The following is a 20,205-nucleotide window of genomic DNA, read 5'->3' as shown; positions in this document are numbered from 1 at the left end:
CTGAAAATTTTTTGCACAGGATACTAATAGCATAATACTCATCTTTTTTTTTTCCTGGTTATTATTTGTCTGGTATACTTGTACTCATGTTTTATGTGAGAGTTATTCAAATTGAAAATCAGGACTCATTAGTAGGTAGGAAAATTCTTTTTACTATTTATTAATTTATTTTACTTAAGTAGAACAAAACAGAATGACATTGAAGAGAAAACCCTTAGACTTTAGTGTAAATAATAAGGCTGAGTATGTTTTGTGAAATATGTAGGTCCGTTATTTACAAATAGCTCTGAGATACACAAACAGGTATACGTGCACTAAATCTCAAGGCAAAACACATTTCTTCCTGTAAGTCGAAGAAAAATGTTTGAACATCACTGTTTTGGATACAGCCTATAAACAGCAGAGAGCTAGAATTTACTTTTTAATCACACTCTAATACCCTCTGACCATTCACCGTTGGTGTACCTGCATCTTGTTCGTGATTTCTATTCACCCTGTTTCCCGTGCCTTTTCTCTATCTCTTTCCTTCTTTTTGATCCCTACGTTTCTCTAATACCTACTTACCCAACTACGGTTTAAGTTATATTTCTAATGTTTGAGCTGTTACCCTCGTATTGAAGTTATATTTCTAATGTTTGAGCTGTTACCCTCATATTTAGCCGATATCTGTTCTTGAGGGAATTTAACTGTGCAAACAAATACAGGCTGCCAGTTATATTTTCCCACCACTTTGAACGTATAATCCCCCCAGTGTCTTGGCATCAATCATGCTGTAAGAAGTCTCAATTTTTCTCTGCTTGCTTTTAACATCCTCTCTTTTTCTTCTGTACAACACTATTTTACTGTAATTTGTCGAAGTATGCGTTTAGTTTTATTCGCCCTGTTTGAGATTTTTTGTTAATCCTGCATTTAAGGATGCACATCACTCACTGATTCTAGAAAGTTCTCAGCTATTTTCTCTTCAGATTATTTCCTCTTCCTCATTCTTTTTATTCTCTTCTTCAGAATTCCTGTTAGAAAAGGGCTGACCTTCTCATTCTCCATGTTACATAAACCTGCTTTCATAATTTCCATCTGTTCATCTCTGTGCTACGTTTTGGGCAAATTTTCTCAGATCCACCTTCTTGTTTACTAAGTTTTCATCTATGTCTAATCTGCTGCTTTATCTATCCAATGATTTCCAGAACTTCTGTTTTGTTCTTTCTCAAATCTGCTTGGTTGCTTAACAGTCTCCTGTTCCCCACTGGCACTTTAGAGCAATCTGCATTAACCCTCACACTCTGGACGATGCCACGCATGTATCAGTGGTATCTCCGATCACATTTTCTTCTCTCATCGCCTCTACCGACGATCCATGCACCGTCACTCATCTTCTAAGCCTAGCTACACTCTCAGAGTTTTGAAGATCACATTATTCCCCTTGGGACAGGCATGTTGATTTTAAAAAACCCATACTGTGAAGTCAGATAGCTAAATCCAAATCAAAACTGTGTCACAAACTATCTATGTGAATGCAGCTTAAATCAATTTTGTTCTGCCTCTGTTTTCATCTGTAAGATAAGGATAACAAGTCTTTACCTCCTAGGGTTTGGGTAAATGAAATATACAGTTTACAAATTACAAATAAATAAATCATAAATAGCACACAGCTGGCACAGTGCCTGGCTCTTAACAGCCACTCGATGATGACAATACATCAATGTCATCATCTTCATCAGTATTAGCAGTAGCATCTTCATCACCCTTCATTTGAAGAGGGTCAGCCAAATCTTCCTTACTTTTGAGGATCCAGGCTCCACTAAAAAAAATAGCCTACTCAATTTTACTTGAAATTAGGTCAAATAAGTTGGCTTAAAAGAACAAAAGCAAAGCTTGTATACACAGGGATCTACATCCAACACTTTACTGAGCACTAAAACTATTGCTATCATGAAGGCTGCCTCTGACATGTCTGCATGAATTCAGAAGGTAACGAAGTTGTGCTGATTAAAAATACCTAGAGGTATTTTCAAGTAACCTTTAGATATTCTTAGGTTTTAAACACTTATTTAATTAATTGACCAAACAGATGGAAGTCAAATCTTTGCTAGCCAGTGATGAAAAGCAACCAAACTATATTCTCATGGCCTATTTTGTTAGCTCGGTTTCAGCTATTCGCTAAATTTGAAAATACGACTATATTTCTTTGATAAACTGTAATTGGGTCAAGATTTTATTCAAATAAAGATTTACTCACCTAAACATGTTTGTTTTTCTTTTTAATCTTTCTAATCTTCTCAACTTAGATCCTTGAACTGAAAGTTACTGACATTTGAATGCTCTCTTCACTCTACAACGATCTTTACTTCCGCAGCATTATCTATAAAAACGGGAACCAGTGTGGAAGAACCCCGTTCTATAAGTTATACTTCTCTCAAACGTGTTTTTAGATGTATAATTTCCTACTAACATCTTGGTTTACTTAAACGTGAAAAAAATTATTAGGAGAGAACCAGGAAAAGGACAATTTATAGGGAATTCTTTTAACTGACCTTGAATGGTTTTAGTTTCATTAAGGTCAGTATGACTCACTAAGAGATTACTTCCTAATTTCAATGTTATGTGTGAACATCCAAGAGATGCTGACTGTCTTCGGTGGGCTGTGGATTACTGTACTGGGCACAATAAAGCGAGCTCTGCAGCCCATTAATAAGGTAATTGGGTGTGGTCTCCTCCAGGCACAGGGAGCCCTGCTGCACGAAAGGGTGCCAGCAGAACAGGAAGTAAAAGGACTAGGGCTTGAGTCCTCCTCAGAGCAGAGGCTGGACAGAGCAGCACAGACAAGAGAAGTGGGAGGAGCGACAGGTCATCACAAAAGCATGAGAGCAGTCAGACGCCTCAGCAAGTCCAGGTCAGCGGTGCCCCAAGACAGACTACACAGGAGTGCAGAAGAGATCACTAGTTAATAATTACCGGCCAACTCTATTTATACAGGAGTCCCAATGACAGTCAGTGTGAAAATTAAGCATAGATAATCATCCTCTTGTGCGTGTCTCTAATATGCAAAACAAATCAAGTTCGAGTCACCCCAAAGTAGGTTTGTAATCTTACTTCCACTCCTCTGGTGGGTGTGCAAGTTCATACTTCTCCCTCACATTGGAGACACCCATATCCAAATGGAGCCAGTGAACCTCCTCTGACCGCAGGTGACTGAGGCGAAATCCATAGCAGGCCACGTGCTTTACTTTGTGACTGTCCACTATCTTCTGAATGATGCCCTAAAACATACCCCCCACAAAAACGACTGTTATAAACAAAAAACTGCATGCTAAAATTAATGCAATGTTCATTTCTTTTAGTTAATTATCAGAAATCTTTGGTAAAAGAGTATCAATTTAAATAAATCACTTAATTTTACTTAGAAATCTTTTTTCACAAAAAGTATTTTTATGAGCAAAGAAAAGTTTTTTAAAAACCACAAAAAGAGGCACTTCCCCTTTCTTTATTGATTTCTGCAGCTCCACCTCTGCGTCACCCCAACTCATCAGAGCACACGGCCACACCTCAGGTGGCTTCCTAAGAATGAGACCTGTGGAAGGTTATATACTTTCTGAACCAACGATATTGTTGAGAACAGGCTGCAACCCTAATATCATTTTTAAAAAACACACATTTAGGAACATATAATTAAGGCCATGTTTCTGATAGTACTGATGACATATGAAAAGATACTTAAAGTTAGGCCTAGCCACCTGCTCTTTGCTCTCTATAGGTTAACATGCAGCAATTCACAACAGCCCCCAACCTAACTTTTCTAACACGTGTGCCCCATGAGTTCAGAGGAGATGAAGGTGACCTTTGAAGGAGGGCATCAGGGAAGGCTCCCTAGAGAAGGCGTTTACCCTGGGGCTGTGGAAAAGAAAGTGTTATTAGCACTGATTCTTGCCCTGTGCCCACAGAGATGTGTAAGCCAGGCGTCTATGTCTGTAAATGGGTAGCACGCGTGGAAGACACCTTGGGAATACGATGGAGACCATCTGCCACCCTTAACGTGAGCGGGTGCTAATCACCATCCACTGCAATCTTCTCAATACTTTAGGACATTAATAAGGTTTTTTTTAATGATTCTGAGATTAACATGAAAATGTCTATCATGGAAAATCAGAAATATCTACTACAGAAAAACATCATTGGTTTTTAAAGACTAGCAATTAACTGAAGCTAACACATAACTTATAATGTAAGACACATCTTAAAATTTCTGCACACACTAGTATTTACTATGGCACAATGCTGTTGATAACACAATTAAGGATGTCCCCAGCACTACCCATAAGAACAGATAAATAACAACACGTACTATATTCAAAAACTGTCAAGGACCCAGCGAGTCCACACCACGGGCAGGACGTGTGCCGCACTCCTGTACCTGCACATGCCGACCACCCTTCCTGACTCCTCAATCCCCAGGACAAGGCTGTGCATCGAGCCCAGGAGAGCGGCAGAGGAAGGATGGAGGGAGGGAGCAAACGTGGCACCAGAGAGAAAGCATGAAAAAGAACCCAGCTGGAAGAGCTGACAACAGTTTCAGGAAGATGAACTCTTACTGGGACAGGAGGCATGTCTGCAGCCTACAGAACTCGGGGACGGGGTGGGGGGGTGGTGGTGGTGGTGGTGGATTGGGGTGGTACCTGGAATGAGCATAAAACGTTTTTTCTGGCTTCTGGATTCAAGGCCTGAATTTCTGACAGGGCCGCCGTGAGTGACAGTGCAGGCTGAACACCACCCAAGGGCATCCTGCCAGGGGACGGTGGGAGCCCAGATCCAGCCCCAAGCTCGCCTGCAAATCTTGTGCTCTGGGGTGCGGGATCTGCCTACAGGAAGGGCCATCTTTTCTGCTAATTCTCTGAAAGGCGACTTGTGCAGCTTTCTCCTTGCCAACATCCAAATCCCTGAGCTGCAAAGGACAGGCGCTGGCGCCTCTTTCAAACTCCCACAAAAGCGCCTTTGTCTCTCGCCCCCGCTCTGCCAGCTCACTCCCGAGAGCACACAGGCTCTAGTTACCCTGCTCATCTCCCCTTGATTCCGATTCCACATCACCCCCAGATCTTTGTGTCTTGGTCTGTCTACCCCTCCACGCCCAGATGTAGAGTGTAAGGCAGGGCACAACCATTCCTTATACTTGTATTTGCCATCAACACCCCGGGAGAAACCCCATCTTCGCTGGGTGCCTGCCCTGATGACCCCTCGCACAGCACAGGTGACCCTCATGTCCTCTGACTCACGGGTACACACAGGAGCCCACCTGCAGAGAAGCAGTATCAATTAGAGGGGCTTAGTCCAAAAACATGGTGATGATTAGGGGGAAGGCAGGTTCCTAGCCTTGAAGTCTTGTGGAATAGACAGAATTTTAGTCAGTTCACTTGATCGCACTGCCAGAATACACTGGAATAATTTCAAGTCTGGGTTTGCGTAACCAGAGTCCCCAAACTGTAGGACCTGGTACCTAAACCAGGTTGCAATTTCACTCTCCACTAAACAATTAAGCAATAAACACAGGCATTCCCTTTTATTTCACTTCGTGCTTTTCCATGATGCTTCCATACTGAGTTCCGTCCCAGTCTCATTCTCTAATACTCTCATAAATGCCACTTGGGACTTAGTCTGGATAGTAGCCAAGGTTATGAGTGGACGAGGTGCTTAAATATTTGATGCTAAATGTACATAAGTACTCAGTAAAAAGTACTGATAATTTTGAGAACCAACTATTTGGTTCTGAATAACTGAACAAATAACTTTGAGAACTAAATTTTTAGTGAGAAATGCAAACTCAACGCTACCATATGGAAACATTACCACTTCCATATAACACACACACACACACACACACACACATTAGTATATGTGTATATTATTTCCGGAATATGTACATTTAGAAAAGGGACTGTCTCTAGGGAGCTAAGAGGACATGGGTTCATAATATGCCACTGATGGTATCCAAATTAAACTTAAATTTCTCCTCCTGGCTTTAAAGGTTCATGACAATCTAGTCCTACAATACACAAAGCAACACTTAGCTACTCTGAAAACTCCTTTTATTCATTTATATCACAGCCCAGGCCTTAGAAATTACACTTTTCCTGATTAAATCCTCATGTTAGATATTCACAGTAAAGGACTCTTCTCAAACTTGGAAATAAAAGAAGCCAGTGTCTGCATCGTGCTTGTATTTCATCAGGAACATAGCAATTCAGCCATTTTACTACTGGGAGATAGTTATTTTCTTTTTTGTTTCCTTGTTTTGGGGGAAAGGGAGGTGGAAACGCAAGTAATCCTGCCAGGAGCATCCTTCTAGCTGTCGTCATACATACGTACAGGCACTGCTTAGAAACAGACGTGCTGGGTCAAGAGCTACTTAAAATATGACATTTTGGTAAGTACACCCAAACTGTGCACCAACAAAACTATACCGATTACACTTGACACGTAATGACAGACTGTTCCTCATCTCATACCAATAATGGATGAAATCCATCTTACAATGTTTATCAATGTGATGCACCAAACGGGGATGGGGCGGGGGTGGGGGTGGGGGCGGGGGTTGCTGTTATAATTTACGTTTCCCTGATTGCTGACTAGTGAGATGAGGCTGTAATTGTGTTTGTTTCTGAAAGTTCTTGTTATGACTTTGCTTGGTTCAACCTGGCCACTTATCTTTTAGACAGCGCTTTGAACAGAAGTGACCTTCTCCCCGGTGGAGAGCACTCGTACGGCCGCGTCCTTCATGTCCGTTCACTCGTGAATGTGCACCCCTCAACTGCTCAGCAGCCACCTAAAGGCCCGCTGCATGCCTGGTGCTAGTGACCCAATGACGATGAGATGCGATCGTGACCCTGACAAGTCTTAGAGCTGAGCAGGAAGAGGACGTGATAATGAATGCATGCGGGAGAGTAAGTCATCTGTGCGGAAGGTAAGGCAGGGGACAAGATGATAATGGACATTTCATATTGTTAGCTATCTCCTCACAGGCAGTTTGCAACGTTTCCCCATTTATCACAAGAGCAGGTATCTGAGGTCACACGTATTGCTCTGAACACTGTTCATCTCTTCACTCCTCCTAAGAACTGACTTGTCTCTTATCCTGTCCAGGGCTTCTCCTTCTCAGTGAGCTCTCTTTCGGATACTCTTTACATTTGGGAATCAATGGGTTCCCACCATTCTTCTCTGATCGCACCTGTAGAGGTAGGAGCCTAGCATCATTCAGTTACCAAAACAAGATGCGGAAATCCAGTCCTGCTCTCCCACAGCCAGGGCACCATCTCCTGCTCTTGGTTCAGCAGCAGACGAGGGGCCCACCTAACAGTCCTCAAGACAAAGCGTGCACTTCTGTCTCGACAATCTACAGTCACTCTTAGTTTCTCATTGCTACTGTAACAAATGACCACAAACTCAGGGGCTCAGAATAACACAAATGTGTGACTTGCCAGTTGTGTAGATCACAAGTCTGAAGTGGGTATCACTGGGCTAAAACAAAGGCATCAGCAAGCGTGTGCTGCTTGCTGGAAGCTCAGGATGGGTAACAAGGAGCCAGGTCCTGTAGGTCCTTGGGGGCCATTGGGGGAATGAATGTGGCTTTTCTCTGAGAGAAATGGGGAGCTACTGGGGGTTTTGAGCAAATTACTGATTAGAAGACCAGCATATTAGAGAAACAGGTCCAGGAAGCAGAACGTAAAAGTGGGTGACCGGTAAGATGGAAGGTCACAGGGCAAGACGGGGAGAAGAACGAGCTAGGGGCTCCTGAAGGACTTGAATATTCACTCCAAATAGAGAGGAAGGCATTGGAAGGTTCCAAGTGGAGGAGTGATGTGCTCTGGCTCTCATGTTAACAGGACCGTTCTGGCTGCTGGGTTGTGATGTCAGTTAGGAGACCACGTGGCTCCAAGAAAGGTGTGCAGCTGACGTCCTAGGAGGTAGGGGATTCCAGGTACACTCTGAGGACAACGTGGACAGGATTAGCTAATGCATTGGATGCACAGTATAAGCAAAAGGAGTAAAAGATGATGCCAAGGGCCCTACTTAACTAAAAAAAGGGGAGACCCTTCCTCTGAAGCGCTGATGGTTCTTTTGGAGAAAGAAAGGCAAAGACAGAGAAGAGAGGGACAGCTGCAGCTGGGCGGCATTAGGTCTTAAACTGAAAATGAAACAAGTCAGAACGGGGTACAGTTGTGGACTAGGCAAGAGCGTGGGATGAAACCACGGCCACGGCTTTAAGAGCCTCTGAAGACGTTTGAGGCCAGCAAGGGAGCCAGCCTCTCGCACCCCACTACAGTGCTTCCCTCTGGGTCCATACTTCTTCATGCTCTGTGATGTCATCTAGCTGTGTTTTCAAAGAGAGCCTATGGTATGAACTTCCTGCCTCCGTATTTCTCTACAGATACCTTCACTCCATGCTTTTATGATTGATGCTGTACTTGGTATAGACTCCAGAGGTACAAGCTGTTCCCCGGAGCCTCTGAGGACACTGCTCCAATGTTATCCTGCATCTGCCATCGCAGATCAAAGTCTGATGTAAATGTTCTTTTCCCTGAGTAGGAGACTTCTCTGGTAGAATCTGGATCTTCTCTATACCCTTATTATTCTGAAGTGTCACTACAATGTTTCTAGATGACAAATCTTATTCAGTATTGTCCACCACGGGTTAATCTTGGCTCTTCTGCACTGACCCCACACTTATCTCCAGAGCTGCCTGAAGCATGATACTGACACTCAGCTATGGCCAAGATAAGTGAGGTTTGAGACCATGGGCTACTGATTTTGGGGCAGGACACCACTAGCCTGCACCACTGTTTAGTAATTATAACTGGGTTTCCAACTTGCACCTGATTTTGGTGGCACTTGGGCAGTTACACAGGGCAAGGCTGGCTACGGAGATGGAACGTGCCTCTGTGCCCATCTCACAGATCCCACCACAAGGAGGCCTTAGCCCTCCTCACACCTGGGTGCTGCACACGTGGCCGGTGATGGCTGGGAGCACCCAAGGCCACGAGGCCTATGCCTGAGGTGTCCAAAGCCCTTCAATGAGTACCGTGTTCCTACTGCTGCTGTATACACTCTACCTGTTCCCAGTGGAGCTCTGTGGCTCCTTTCAGCACCCTCTATACAATTAGTGTATAATTAGCACAAATATGTAATAGGAGTGAGATCTAGTAAAGCATGAGAAATAAACCCTCTGTAATGAATTGTAGCAAGAATCCAGGTTTTTCCTGGTGAAAATAAACCTTTCAACTCCTCCAAAGGTTTGGTTCTTCTGAGTCAAGCAGTCTCTCAGATAATTACTTTCTACAGAGCACAGCTGTCCAGTAGAAATATAATGCAAGCTACATATGTTGTTTTAAAATTTCTAGCGGTCACTTTAAAAAAGTGTAAAAAGAAACAGGTGAATTCAATTTTAATGATATATTTTCCTTAACCTAGCATGCCAAAAACAAAATTATAACAAATTACTGATGAGATTTTACATTCTTTTTCATACTAAATCTCTGAAATCCAGTTGTATTTTTACACTTACAAAACATCAATTCAGACTAGCTACATTCAAGTATTCAGCAGTTGCACACAGCTACCACATCGGGCAGTGCAGAAACAGAGTCTGAGACTCAATCTAATTATTCATCAACTCTGGATAAAAATAAGCTACCTCCTTTCAGAAAATGGTTGATTTTTAGATCCATCCATTAATTAACTTACATGAAAATACTGCATTTTCAAATGTTACAGCAGTAGAAGGAAGTGGGTTATGAATAATACCCACCTGCCATCACAGTGACCCAGCACTATGTTGATTTCATGCTACTCCAGGAGAGGGCTGGGTTCAAGCAATGCCAATAGAGGTTTCTCTGCCTCATGTTGAAAACTCAATCATCAGCTGCTAAGACTTGCTAAATTCCAGACATTTATCAATTACTGTGAAATAAAACAACTTGCTCTTTGGCCACACAGATTTGCTCGTGTTGATCTTCATAAAAGTTTAACAAATATGTTCTCATAACTTATGTATTTGTATCTGGTTTAAATTTTTCTTCACAATATGAATGTTCTGATGTCTGGTAAGATTTTAACATTGGCTAAAGGCGGCCACGTGTCAGTGATCACTGGTTCTCTTCGTGGTATGATTCCTCTCATGTGCAGCACCTATGATACTAAAACCATGGCACATCTGTCACGGAGTCCTTCCCAGGTGAATTTCTGATATAATAAATTCTGAACATTTGCTAATTCTTGTCAAATTCATAATCTTTGAAAGGCTCCCCTCCTGCACAAATGCTCTGAAGTTTATTAAGGCCGATGCGATGGTTTAAAGAATTTCCTCTCTCATTGTATCCGAAATTAATAAAAACTAGAACATACCCTAACAGCCTTCCCATAAACGTTACCTTACAAGGTTTCTCTCCAGTGACTGTGTTTATAAGGTTAAATATAAAACAGAACTATAGAAAAACTAGAAAAAGCCAGCAAGCTTCACGGAAAGCTTGTAAAAAGAGACTACTATGTTTTAAGTATAGCACATGAAGAGATACTAACACATGTTTCAATCCTGAGTGAATGATTCTCCTTTTAATAACTAGTCCGTTTGAATAGTCAGTATTACAGTATCACAAGAGGTAGCAGAATATTATATATAATGCACATGTAACATGTAGCCTTAAATCTAAATTCTACCAGTCCCTTTACTGTACTTAAAAACAGTTAAGGCAAATAAGTCAAAGAGTACAAATTACTTTGTTTCTTTATTACTGAAAGCAGGGGAGATACATCTGATGGTCCTACTCGCTGGACACTTGTCCTCCTTAAAGATGAATAGGGACTAAGTGAAAGAGCAGGAAGGAGGAGGGGTTTCTTCAACACTTGATCAAAGTAAACATCCTGAAAATTTACATTTTGAACTCAGGTTTCTGAGATCATGGTGCTCACTCCTCACTCTCAGCAACCTCTGCCTACACTGTGCTCCCCTCACAATTCTTTACCACCCACTCTCATCAGCACCCAGAGGAAAGTGTGTCCAGCCACCTCTCACAGTCACACGCAGTGACATCCCTGTCGGCCCTCGTCATCTGCAACACCCCGGGAAGCACTGCCTGCACCGCACTGCAATTAAGGCCATGGGCATCTTGCCCACAACAGACTGGAAGCTGTATGACCAGGACCTTTAATATCCCCAGAACCTTGCCAAGTGTCTGGTATATAGAAGATATACATATATTTTTTTTAAGAATCTATCCTACCTGGAGTCATGAAAATACCTTCAAAATTACACTTTCTAGAAAATAATTTATTTCAACAGTATTAGACGCTATTTTAATTCCTTTGTTTCCTTGTATATGTCAAAGAATTTTTTTAAAAACAGGAGAGAAAAACAAGTCAATGGCCTTATATGAATAATATGATGCAGTTACTATTTTTCTAAGAAATTTTACATAAATTAAAACTCTGGTCCATCACATATTAACTCAATAAATACTATAGAGAAAAGTTAACATCTCTGAAATATGGGAATAAAAATTATTACTCTGCCTTTTTTTGGTATGTGCCATTACCATTTAACCTACATATACACTGAGGATGTGTCCTAGGAAAATGTACTTACCCTGACGTCAGTAGCGTCTCCATGCCTGATAATACTGGCCCAAGTGGTTGGCTCACTGTTGCTTTCAAAATAATGAAAGACCTTCAACACTCGCTCCATGGCCCCAGGGGAACGTTCCACACCGGTACCCAGGTGAGTCTTGGTACTTGAATTCGGTGTGTGATTCAAGTTTGGGTCAAGGTAGGCAGCTGCCATTATTTGGCTAGATGCTAGGTATCTGTCATATTCTGTAAAAGGAAAAAAAAATTTCTCAGTGTACAATATTTGAAAGCTACTGATTAAAATGTGTTTTGCTGATACTGACATAACAACACTGTTCTTTATTCTCTCCCTATTTTGTTACATGCAGAAGTTGAGCCTGAAGAGAACTGAGACCTAATCTACCAAGATAATCACTGTATTCCATCCCCCACCCCCTGCCACCCCCAGACCCAGAGCAGTACCTGATTCACAATAGAATAATAAATATCGGTTAAACAAACTATTAAAAGGCCAGGAACCCTATCTCAGCTCCATCAAAAGTCACTGTGTTGGGGCTTCCCTGGTGGCGCAGTGGTTGAGAGTCTGCCTGCCGATGCAGGGGACACGGGTTCGTGCCCCAGTCCAGGAAGATCCCACATGCCGCGGAGCGGCTGGGCCCGTGAGCCATGGCTGCTGGGCCTGCACATCCGGAGCCTGTGCTCCGCAATGGAGGCCCGCGTACCGCACAAAAAAAAAAAAAAAAAAAAAAAATCACTGTGTTATCTGTAAACAACATAACACCACCCTCCTTTTAAATCACAGCCTTTAAATTTGTGAGAAAATCTCACTGGAGAGCCAAATATGTTAATTTTGCTGCCTACTTTTGAAAACTTTTATGTGAAATACAAGTTCTTTCTTCATACACTGAAAATTCAGTCACAAATGAAAACAAAACCAAAAAACACATATGACTAAGTTTTTTAAAGTGTGATAGGGGACTCCCCTGGTGGCTCTGTGGTTAAGAATCTACCTGCCAATGCAGGGGACACAGGTTCGAGCCTTGGTCCAGGAAGATCCCACATGCCACAGACCAACTAGGCCCATGCGCCACAACTACTGAGCCTGCGCTCTAGAGCCCACAAGCCACAACTACTGAGCCCGCGAGCCACAACTACTGAAGCCCGCGCGCCTAGAGCCCATGCTCCACAACAAGAGAAGCCACCGCAAGGAGAAGCCCGTGCACTGCAATGAAGAGTAGCCCCGCTTGCCGCAATCACAGAAAGCCCACGTGCAGCAACAAAGACCCAACGCAGCCAAAAATAAATAGATGAATAAATTTATTTAAAATAAATAAATAAAGTGTGATAGGAGGACGTCCATTTGAATGTGAGGGAATAGCTCGGGCAAGACCACAACTCCCACTGAGAAAACTCAGAGAAGCCGGATTAGAAAACAACCCAGATGTGTGGAGCCCAAGACAGCAGGAGGTGACAGAGATGGAGAAGGAACAGGTCCTCAACAGCCGCCTTTCCCTAAAGGGCGTTTGCCAATTCTGGGCATTCAAGACCCTGAAGAGCTAAGGAAAAGGCACTAACACACACACACACACACACACACACACACACACACACACTGCTATCTGTCCTTTGACGACAGCCACCAGTCCTGAAACCAAGCCCAGTGGGCACCTCCGAAAGCAGAGGGAAGTTGAAGACACACAGAGGAGACAAGGGGCACAGCTGATTATATACACCCTCCTACCTTTCGGCAGCATACAGATGATCTGAACAGCATGATGAATAAACGATCTAACTGACATATAACATACTACACCCAACAGCAACTCATCTTTGCAGGTGAAATAGTTACTAAAATTGACCACGTGCTAGGTGAAAGCACAAGATCCAATAAATATCAAAGGACTAAAATTCCTGAGAGTATATATGCTCTGTGTTGTGTCTAGCATTAAGGTGGACTCCAACAAAAAGGTAACTAGCGGGGCTTCCCTGGTGGCTCAGTGGTTGAGAGTCCGCCTGCTGATGCAGGGGACACGGGTTCGTGCCCCGGTCCGGGAAGATCCCACATGCCGCGGAGCGGCTCAGCCCGTGAGCCATGGCCGCTGAGCCTGCGCGTCCAGAGCCTGTGCTCTGCAACGGGAGAGGCCACGGCAGTGAGAGGCCCGCGTACCGCAGAAAAAAAAAAAACAAAAAAAGGTAACTAGCAAATTCCCAACTGTCTGGAAATTAAGCAATGTATTTCAAGTAACTTATTAGCCAAACAAGGAACTCAAACCCTCAAAGGGTTTCTAGGGCACTGAAAATACTCCGTATGTCACTATAATGATGGATATGAGTCCTTATACGTTTGTCCAAACCCACAGAATGTACAACGCCAAGAGTGAACCGCCATGGGAATGACGGACTTTGGGTGATCACGATGTGTCGTTACAGGCTCATCAACTGTAACGCATGTTCCGCTCTGGTGGGGATGCTGACCATGGGGAGGCTGTGCATGTACCAGAGCAGGAGGCACGTGGGAAACCTCTGTACCTTCCCCTAAATTTTGCTCTGAACTTAGAACTGCTTTAGGAAAAATAAAGTCTTAATTTTAAAAAAGCAATCAATGTAATTCACCATATTTTCAGAAAGGAGAACCAGAGTTATCTTAATATATGCAGAAAAAGCAACTGATAAAGTTTACCAAACACTCACTCATAGTAAAAACTCTTAGCAAGACAGAAATAGGAAAATACTTCCTTAATCTAATGAAAGTATCTACATTAAACTTAAATTAATACTGCTGGAAAAGAGTCCCTCCCCCCCGTCCCGCCCCCCAAGACTGGGATAAGTCAAGAATGCCCAGCATCACCATCCTTAACTTGACAGTGTTCCAGAAGTCTTAGCCAGGTTCCACAGGCAAAAAAGGGAGGTAAAAACACAGGGTATGAAGGAAAGAATAAAATCATCATTACTACATGACTATGTATAAAGAAAATTTGTAAGAATCTATAGATAAACTAATGGAATTAATAAATGAATTTAGCAAGGTTGCTGGATCATAAAAAATCAGCTGTACTTCTGATATCTTAGTTATCTCTTTCGCTCTTCAAATGAGATGATAAGGATGAATAAATATATTATCAATTGCTTCCTGAAAAGAAACACCACTCCTCCGGAGTGGTCAGAAGAAATGATATACTAGTGATGAAGTGACGGAAAATCACTACAGTTGACCCTTTAACAACACCCGTTTGAACTGCCCAGGTCCACTTATATGCACATATTTTTTCAACAGTAAATAAACACTACAGTACCACACCATCCCTGGCTGGCTGAATCCCCAGCAGCGGAACCGCAGATACAGGGGAACCCTTACACAGGGGGCTGACCACAAGTTATATGCAGATTTTCGACTGCGCGGAGGGCTGGCACCCTGGGGCCCACGCTGCTCAAGGGTCAGCAGGACACATAATAGTGAGCGTGTCAAGGGAGGAGCTAAACCAGAAACAACACACAATCTGGATATACCTCTGTGACTAAGCATCAATGGCAAAATCCTTCATAAACCTTCAAAAAGTAGGCCTAAACATTCTTTAAAAGATAAACCATTGCTGTAATGTCACCAGAGCGAAGCAGTTTTCCTAAAACAGAATGTGTCAAAATCCGATCTGTGCTATAAATTCTCAAACTGGCAACATCTCCACCAGCGAGCCTTCCTTGACCCTTCTGGACAGTTTCGTGTGTGTGTGTCAGTTAACCACCACCCACTCCCCTGGTGGTGGCGTTCCAAGTCTGTCTTTATGATGGGCTTGCAGATTCTGAGAGCCTGGCATCTGGGTCACAAAACCGTGGATTAGTCAGTTTGTGGGACGGTGTCCACTACGGAATGAAAAGTCCCAAGCGTTGCTCTCTGCTACACTGACTATTCTGTTTCCAAACAATTAACAGAATTCTCTGTTGTTCGTGTGGTTCTCTATTTGTTTTTGACCCATGGCTAAAGCTGTACCATTGGGGCTGCCAACTCTCTGTGTCTCTAAGTGACAAAAGCCCTTCCCCCTCTTTTACCAGAGAGGTAGGCTTTTATAGATTCTGTAATTGTAGCCCTCTGTAATCTGTGGCCAGTTGTATTTTTTAGAACTTTCAAGATTAACAAGTCATAGGCATCGGCTACTTATGCATACTACAGAATATCTTTTTCAAAAAACTATCAAAGACGTGGAAATGAAAAGATTTTTAAAGTTGGCTTCTTTACGTGGTTTAGACCCCTACTCTTCCAGCCATCTGTGGTAAAGGACCACAGACCTGTCACAGACCAACACTTTTGTAAAATACAATAAAGAGGAATTTCTAGAAAAATGAAATTTCAAAATAAAAGCATACAAAAGCTAAGCACGAAACTTCTATCATCAGAGTCAGTGAACATAAATTACTGTCAAGTTGCTATAGAGGTTTCTAGATGCTTACACCAAATTCTACCCTTACTTTGTCCTACACTGTTAACAGTTCCAGCACCAACCCCAGTCTCCTGGCCACAGTTGGCCGAGTCCAGGCTCAGTCACCAGGCTGCCTGGTACAGCAAGAGGCCAGTGCACTGGAATGGGAAATGGGAAAGCAGATGGCCTGTCAGTGGTGGCCGCCGACCTTCCAGCTTCAGGTCTCCCTTTCATTCACATACTAACTTCAGTGCCTAACTTCTTTTCTTGGGACAAGTAGGGCAGTCCCAAGGCAGGTGTGAGGAAACAGGTACTGACAAACCTTGGCACTGAGCCCAAGGCTCAGCCCACAGTCCGATATAAATGCTCCATAAAACAGCACACACAGAAGAGGGAGAAAAGTACAAGGATCACAACCATCATCTCACTCCAGAGCTGCCTAGTTTATACTCGCTGTACATACTGAGATCCCACCAGGACAGTAACCTCATCACGCTTGAAACAAGCCGGCCCTTTAATAAAACTTGAGATGCTTGCCAGAATAGGAGAGTAGAAACAAAGAATGCAAATGGATACAGCTACAGTTTTTAAAAAATTAAGACATCAACAGGTTTGAAGAGTTTTTAAGAATCTGATAATGACCCTAAAGTAAATCCTTAAACAAACTAGACTAGTGTGAAAGTTTTCTTCTCCTTAATTTTGTTCTTTTACACAAGATTTGGGTTTATTTTCACATAAAATATCTAACCTGAATATCCTAAATGTCCTATAGTGATTTTACTAGACAGAGAAGCCAACATTAAATTACTTAAATGTTTAATATTATAATAGCAATGTGTGGCTGTTTATATTTTCCAAACTCCCCCTCTCCCAATTCTCTTCTTCCAGTGTGACTTTGATACTCCTTTCAAGAGGCGGAGTCTACCTTCCTTCCCCTTGAATCTGGGTGGGCTTCAGACTAGGCTAAGATACATCCTAAGCTAAGTCCTAAAAGGCAACACCAAAACAAGAAAGAAAGGAACCTAGGTTCCCATGGCTCTCTTGGGATGCTCACTCACAAACCTGACCACCATGCTGTACAGAAGTTCAAGCAACCCAAGAGGATCTGAGCTCCAAGAACCACAGCCTGAGCTAAGCTTCCAGCTGACGGGCAGCGTCAACTTCCGAGCCCTGGGGCAGACCCACCTGACTAGACCCACTGGCTTCCAGTCGTGCTGCCTCGGCCAACACCGCACAGAAAGAGATGAGCTGTCCCTGTCGAGCCCTGCCCAGACTGCACATCTGAGCACTACGAATAACTCGTGTCATCTGAAGCCACTAAGTGTTGGGATGACTTGTTTTCATCAACAGACAACTGACAGAGCATATATTCAACTAACGTGAGCAGAGGTGGTTCTCGCTTCGAGTGGGAGTGTGGGACATCAAATGACTACCAAAAGCCATCTGAACAGTGTTTGCCTTCTTCTCGCTGTTAAACTAAAGATACAGAGTGAGCATCTTTTCAATGCCTTGACAAAATGTCACATTCCTTCCTAAGTTTGGGTCACCTCCCTTTTACATTTTATCCTCTGTACTTTCAGTGTCATGAAATACCTCTGAAAGTTCCTCTAATGCGAACTTTTTTGCCCTGTCACTTCTTCAGTGACATCTTTTTTTTGTCACAACTCTTTTCTTCATTTATGTCAAGGAGACCACCTTTACTAAGTTCTTTTGGCTGCACATCTAGCATGTCTGGCTCAACAGCAAAGTCAACATTCCTAGAGTCGGCTACTTTTTCTGTAACTCCACTTACGTTCAATTAGAATCTTGCAAAGTTATTTCCGCAGTGTAGTAAAAGTTTCTGCCATACTGCACACCTATCACTCTGTTACTTCCTGCCAGGATGCCTGAATTTGTTCATTTGCTCTATCTCCAATTGTAGCATTAACAGCCTGTCCAAAGTCTGTCTATAGGCTTTAAAAGTTGAAACCACTCCTTGGTCCACTGGCTGAATGATGAGATCACAGTTGCTGGTTCACACCACAGCTCCATGCACACCTACCTCTCTGGCTCATTTTGTTACACAGTTACCATGTTACTATCAATATTTTCAAATCTTCACTTACACCCAGTTTTACTTCCAGTGTTTTTCACTTTTTGTTTCAATTCTATATTTCATCCTCCTTGGCCAATTTCCTCCTTTGATTAGCTATTTTTGTAAAATGTCACATGGATTTATCACTGGCAAACAAAGAGGCAACACAACTACACACTCTGCTGTCTGTGTATAAACTGAACAACAGATGTGCACTGACCAGTCACCAACAGACTTTGAGAGAAGTGACGTGACTGGTCACGGATTATAATTCACACCTGTTATTTATGTAGTCATTTGTAAAATGGGTTTGTACTTTATGCATTTACTCATAGTTCATATACGTGGTAACCAAACTCTGAATCACTCTGTTGAGGAACTAGTACTTTTAACTGAGATGGAGTTGAAGAGTGATGGTTGCACAAACTTGTGTACACAGTTGCCCACTGAACAACGCGGGGATTGGAGCACCAATTGGAGCACCCTGCATACTTGAATATGCATGTGTAACTTCTGACTCCCCTAAAACTTAACTGATAATAGCCCACTGTTGACTAGAAGCCTTACCGATAACATAAACAACACATATTTTGTATGTTACATGTACATATATTTTATGCATTTGTGACATACCTTTTTCTTAATTTTTTCAATATTTCTAGGCTACAGAATTCATTTGTGAATTTTTTCAAATTGTCACAAATCTACAAAAAATTTTTCCAATATATTTACTGAAAAAATTTTGCGTGTAAGTGGACCTGCACAGTTCAAATCAGCGTTGTTCAAGGTCAACTGTAAACTTAAAAACACTGAATGGTACACTCCAAAAGGGTAAATTTCCTCAATTTTTAAAATTGATTTTTTTTTAAGTACATTTTTCCATGGCTCCAAATTTTTAAAAACCAACAATGCTAACAGTTGGCAATGATGTAGAACAACCTAGAGCTTTGATACAACTGCTGGCGGGGGTGTGATATGATACAGGCATTCTGGGAAACTGTTTCTACTACAGGTGAAAAGATATATACAGTATTACCAGCCATTCCACTCTTAAGTGTATGCCGAAGAGAAACACACGCACATCTTCACCATGCAATATTCATGGCAGCATTATTCGTAATAGTTCAAAACCGGGAAAACCCACACAGCCATCAATAAAATAAACTGTGGTGTATTCTTAAATGGAAAGCCATACAGCAATGAAAAACGATGACCAAGTACTACATGCAACAACGCGAATGAAGCTCACAGATGTTATGACAGGCAAAACAACACACAAAATTCAAAAACAAGCAAAACCGAGTCATGGTGATAGAAATCAACTCTGGTTTCTTTTTCAGGGATACTGACTACAAGGGGCCAGGAGGGAGGCTGCTGGGAGCTGGTAACATTCTAAACACCGGTATGGAAGGTGGCAGTAAAAACTGCAGCAGGCTACGTATGATTTGTGCACTTTACAGTATGGATGCTATACTTCAGTTATACATCTTTAAGACTCTTATCCAACAACTGATCAACCAAAAGCAACACGCAATGCCAGAGCGCACTGGCTAAAATTAATTGCCTGAGCCAGTTACCAATCCAGCAAAGAAGCAATTCACACAAGCACATTTTATAAATGCCAACTGTTCTTGATTTCTGCCTCTGCCGCTCTTTTAAATGCACGTGCTATTCTGCAAAACAAGTAAAATGTGTGATGCCTGCAAATATGAAATTACTATTAATTTATCATCTTCTATGAAAGGAGCTCTTAACTGCATTTATGATATATGGACATACACATGCACATGTATGCATACTGATGACAGATGTCTTTAAGAATCTATTGAAAAACATGGACATGTCCTCCAGAAAATGCAAAGACATTAATAAGCACAAATTTTTGTATATGATTGCAAGTTCATTTTCCCCTAAAACTCATACAGGGACCCCAGCTTTAAGATCAACAGTCCAGCCGCTACCAACATTCATTACAAATAATCTAAATTGTCACTTACTTAGTGGCTCTAATGCAAAGCACAAACGTACATTATCTCATTTCATTTCATTTTCACCACGACTGTTAGAGGTGGTGGTGCTAGCTCCGTTAGGCAGGTATAAAAATCTAAGATGAAA

At 42.2% G+C, this 20,205-nt stretch overlaps 1 protein-coding gene across 13 annotated transcripts in view; it reads right to left on the bottom strand.

The window, feature by feature from the left end:
- PTK2 (protein tyrosine kinase 2) overlaps positions 1-20,205 on the bottom strand; it is a gene marked incomplete at its 3' end in the record, with an annotated part of 253,282 nt that overhangs the window by 155,244 nt on the left and 77,833 nt on the right. For 10 of the 13 annotated variants that reach the window (XM_079902116.1, XM_079902122.1, XM_079902124.1 and 7 more), the window contains 2 exons: positions 11,624-11,850; positions 3,091-3,257 (listed from right to left, as the gene is read on the bottom strand). In XM_079902116.1, coding sequence (XP_079758242.1) covers positions 3,091-3,257; positions 11,624-11,818 — 362 coding nt within the window. In that variant the 5' untranslated portion in view covers positions 11,819-11,850. Of the gene's footprint in view, positions 1-3,086; positions 3,258-11,623; positions 11,851-17,201; positions 17,446-20,205 lie in introns of those variants that run through there. The other 3 variants (XM_079902126.1, XM_079902118.1, XM_079902115.1) reach the window with 3 other exon arrangements.

Source organism: Stenella coeruleoalba (assembly GCF_951394435.1).
Source record: "Stenella coeruleoalba genome assembly, chromosome: 17".
NCBI classification, from domain to species: domain Eukaryota; kingdom Metazoa; phylum Chordata; class Mammalia; order Artiodactyla; family Delphinidae; genus Stenella; species Stenella coeruleoalba.
This window is presented reverse-complemented; position numbering and strand designations above follow the sequence as displayed.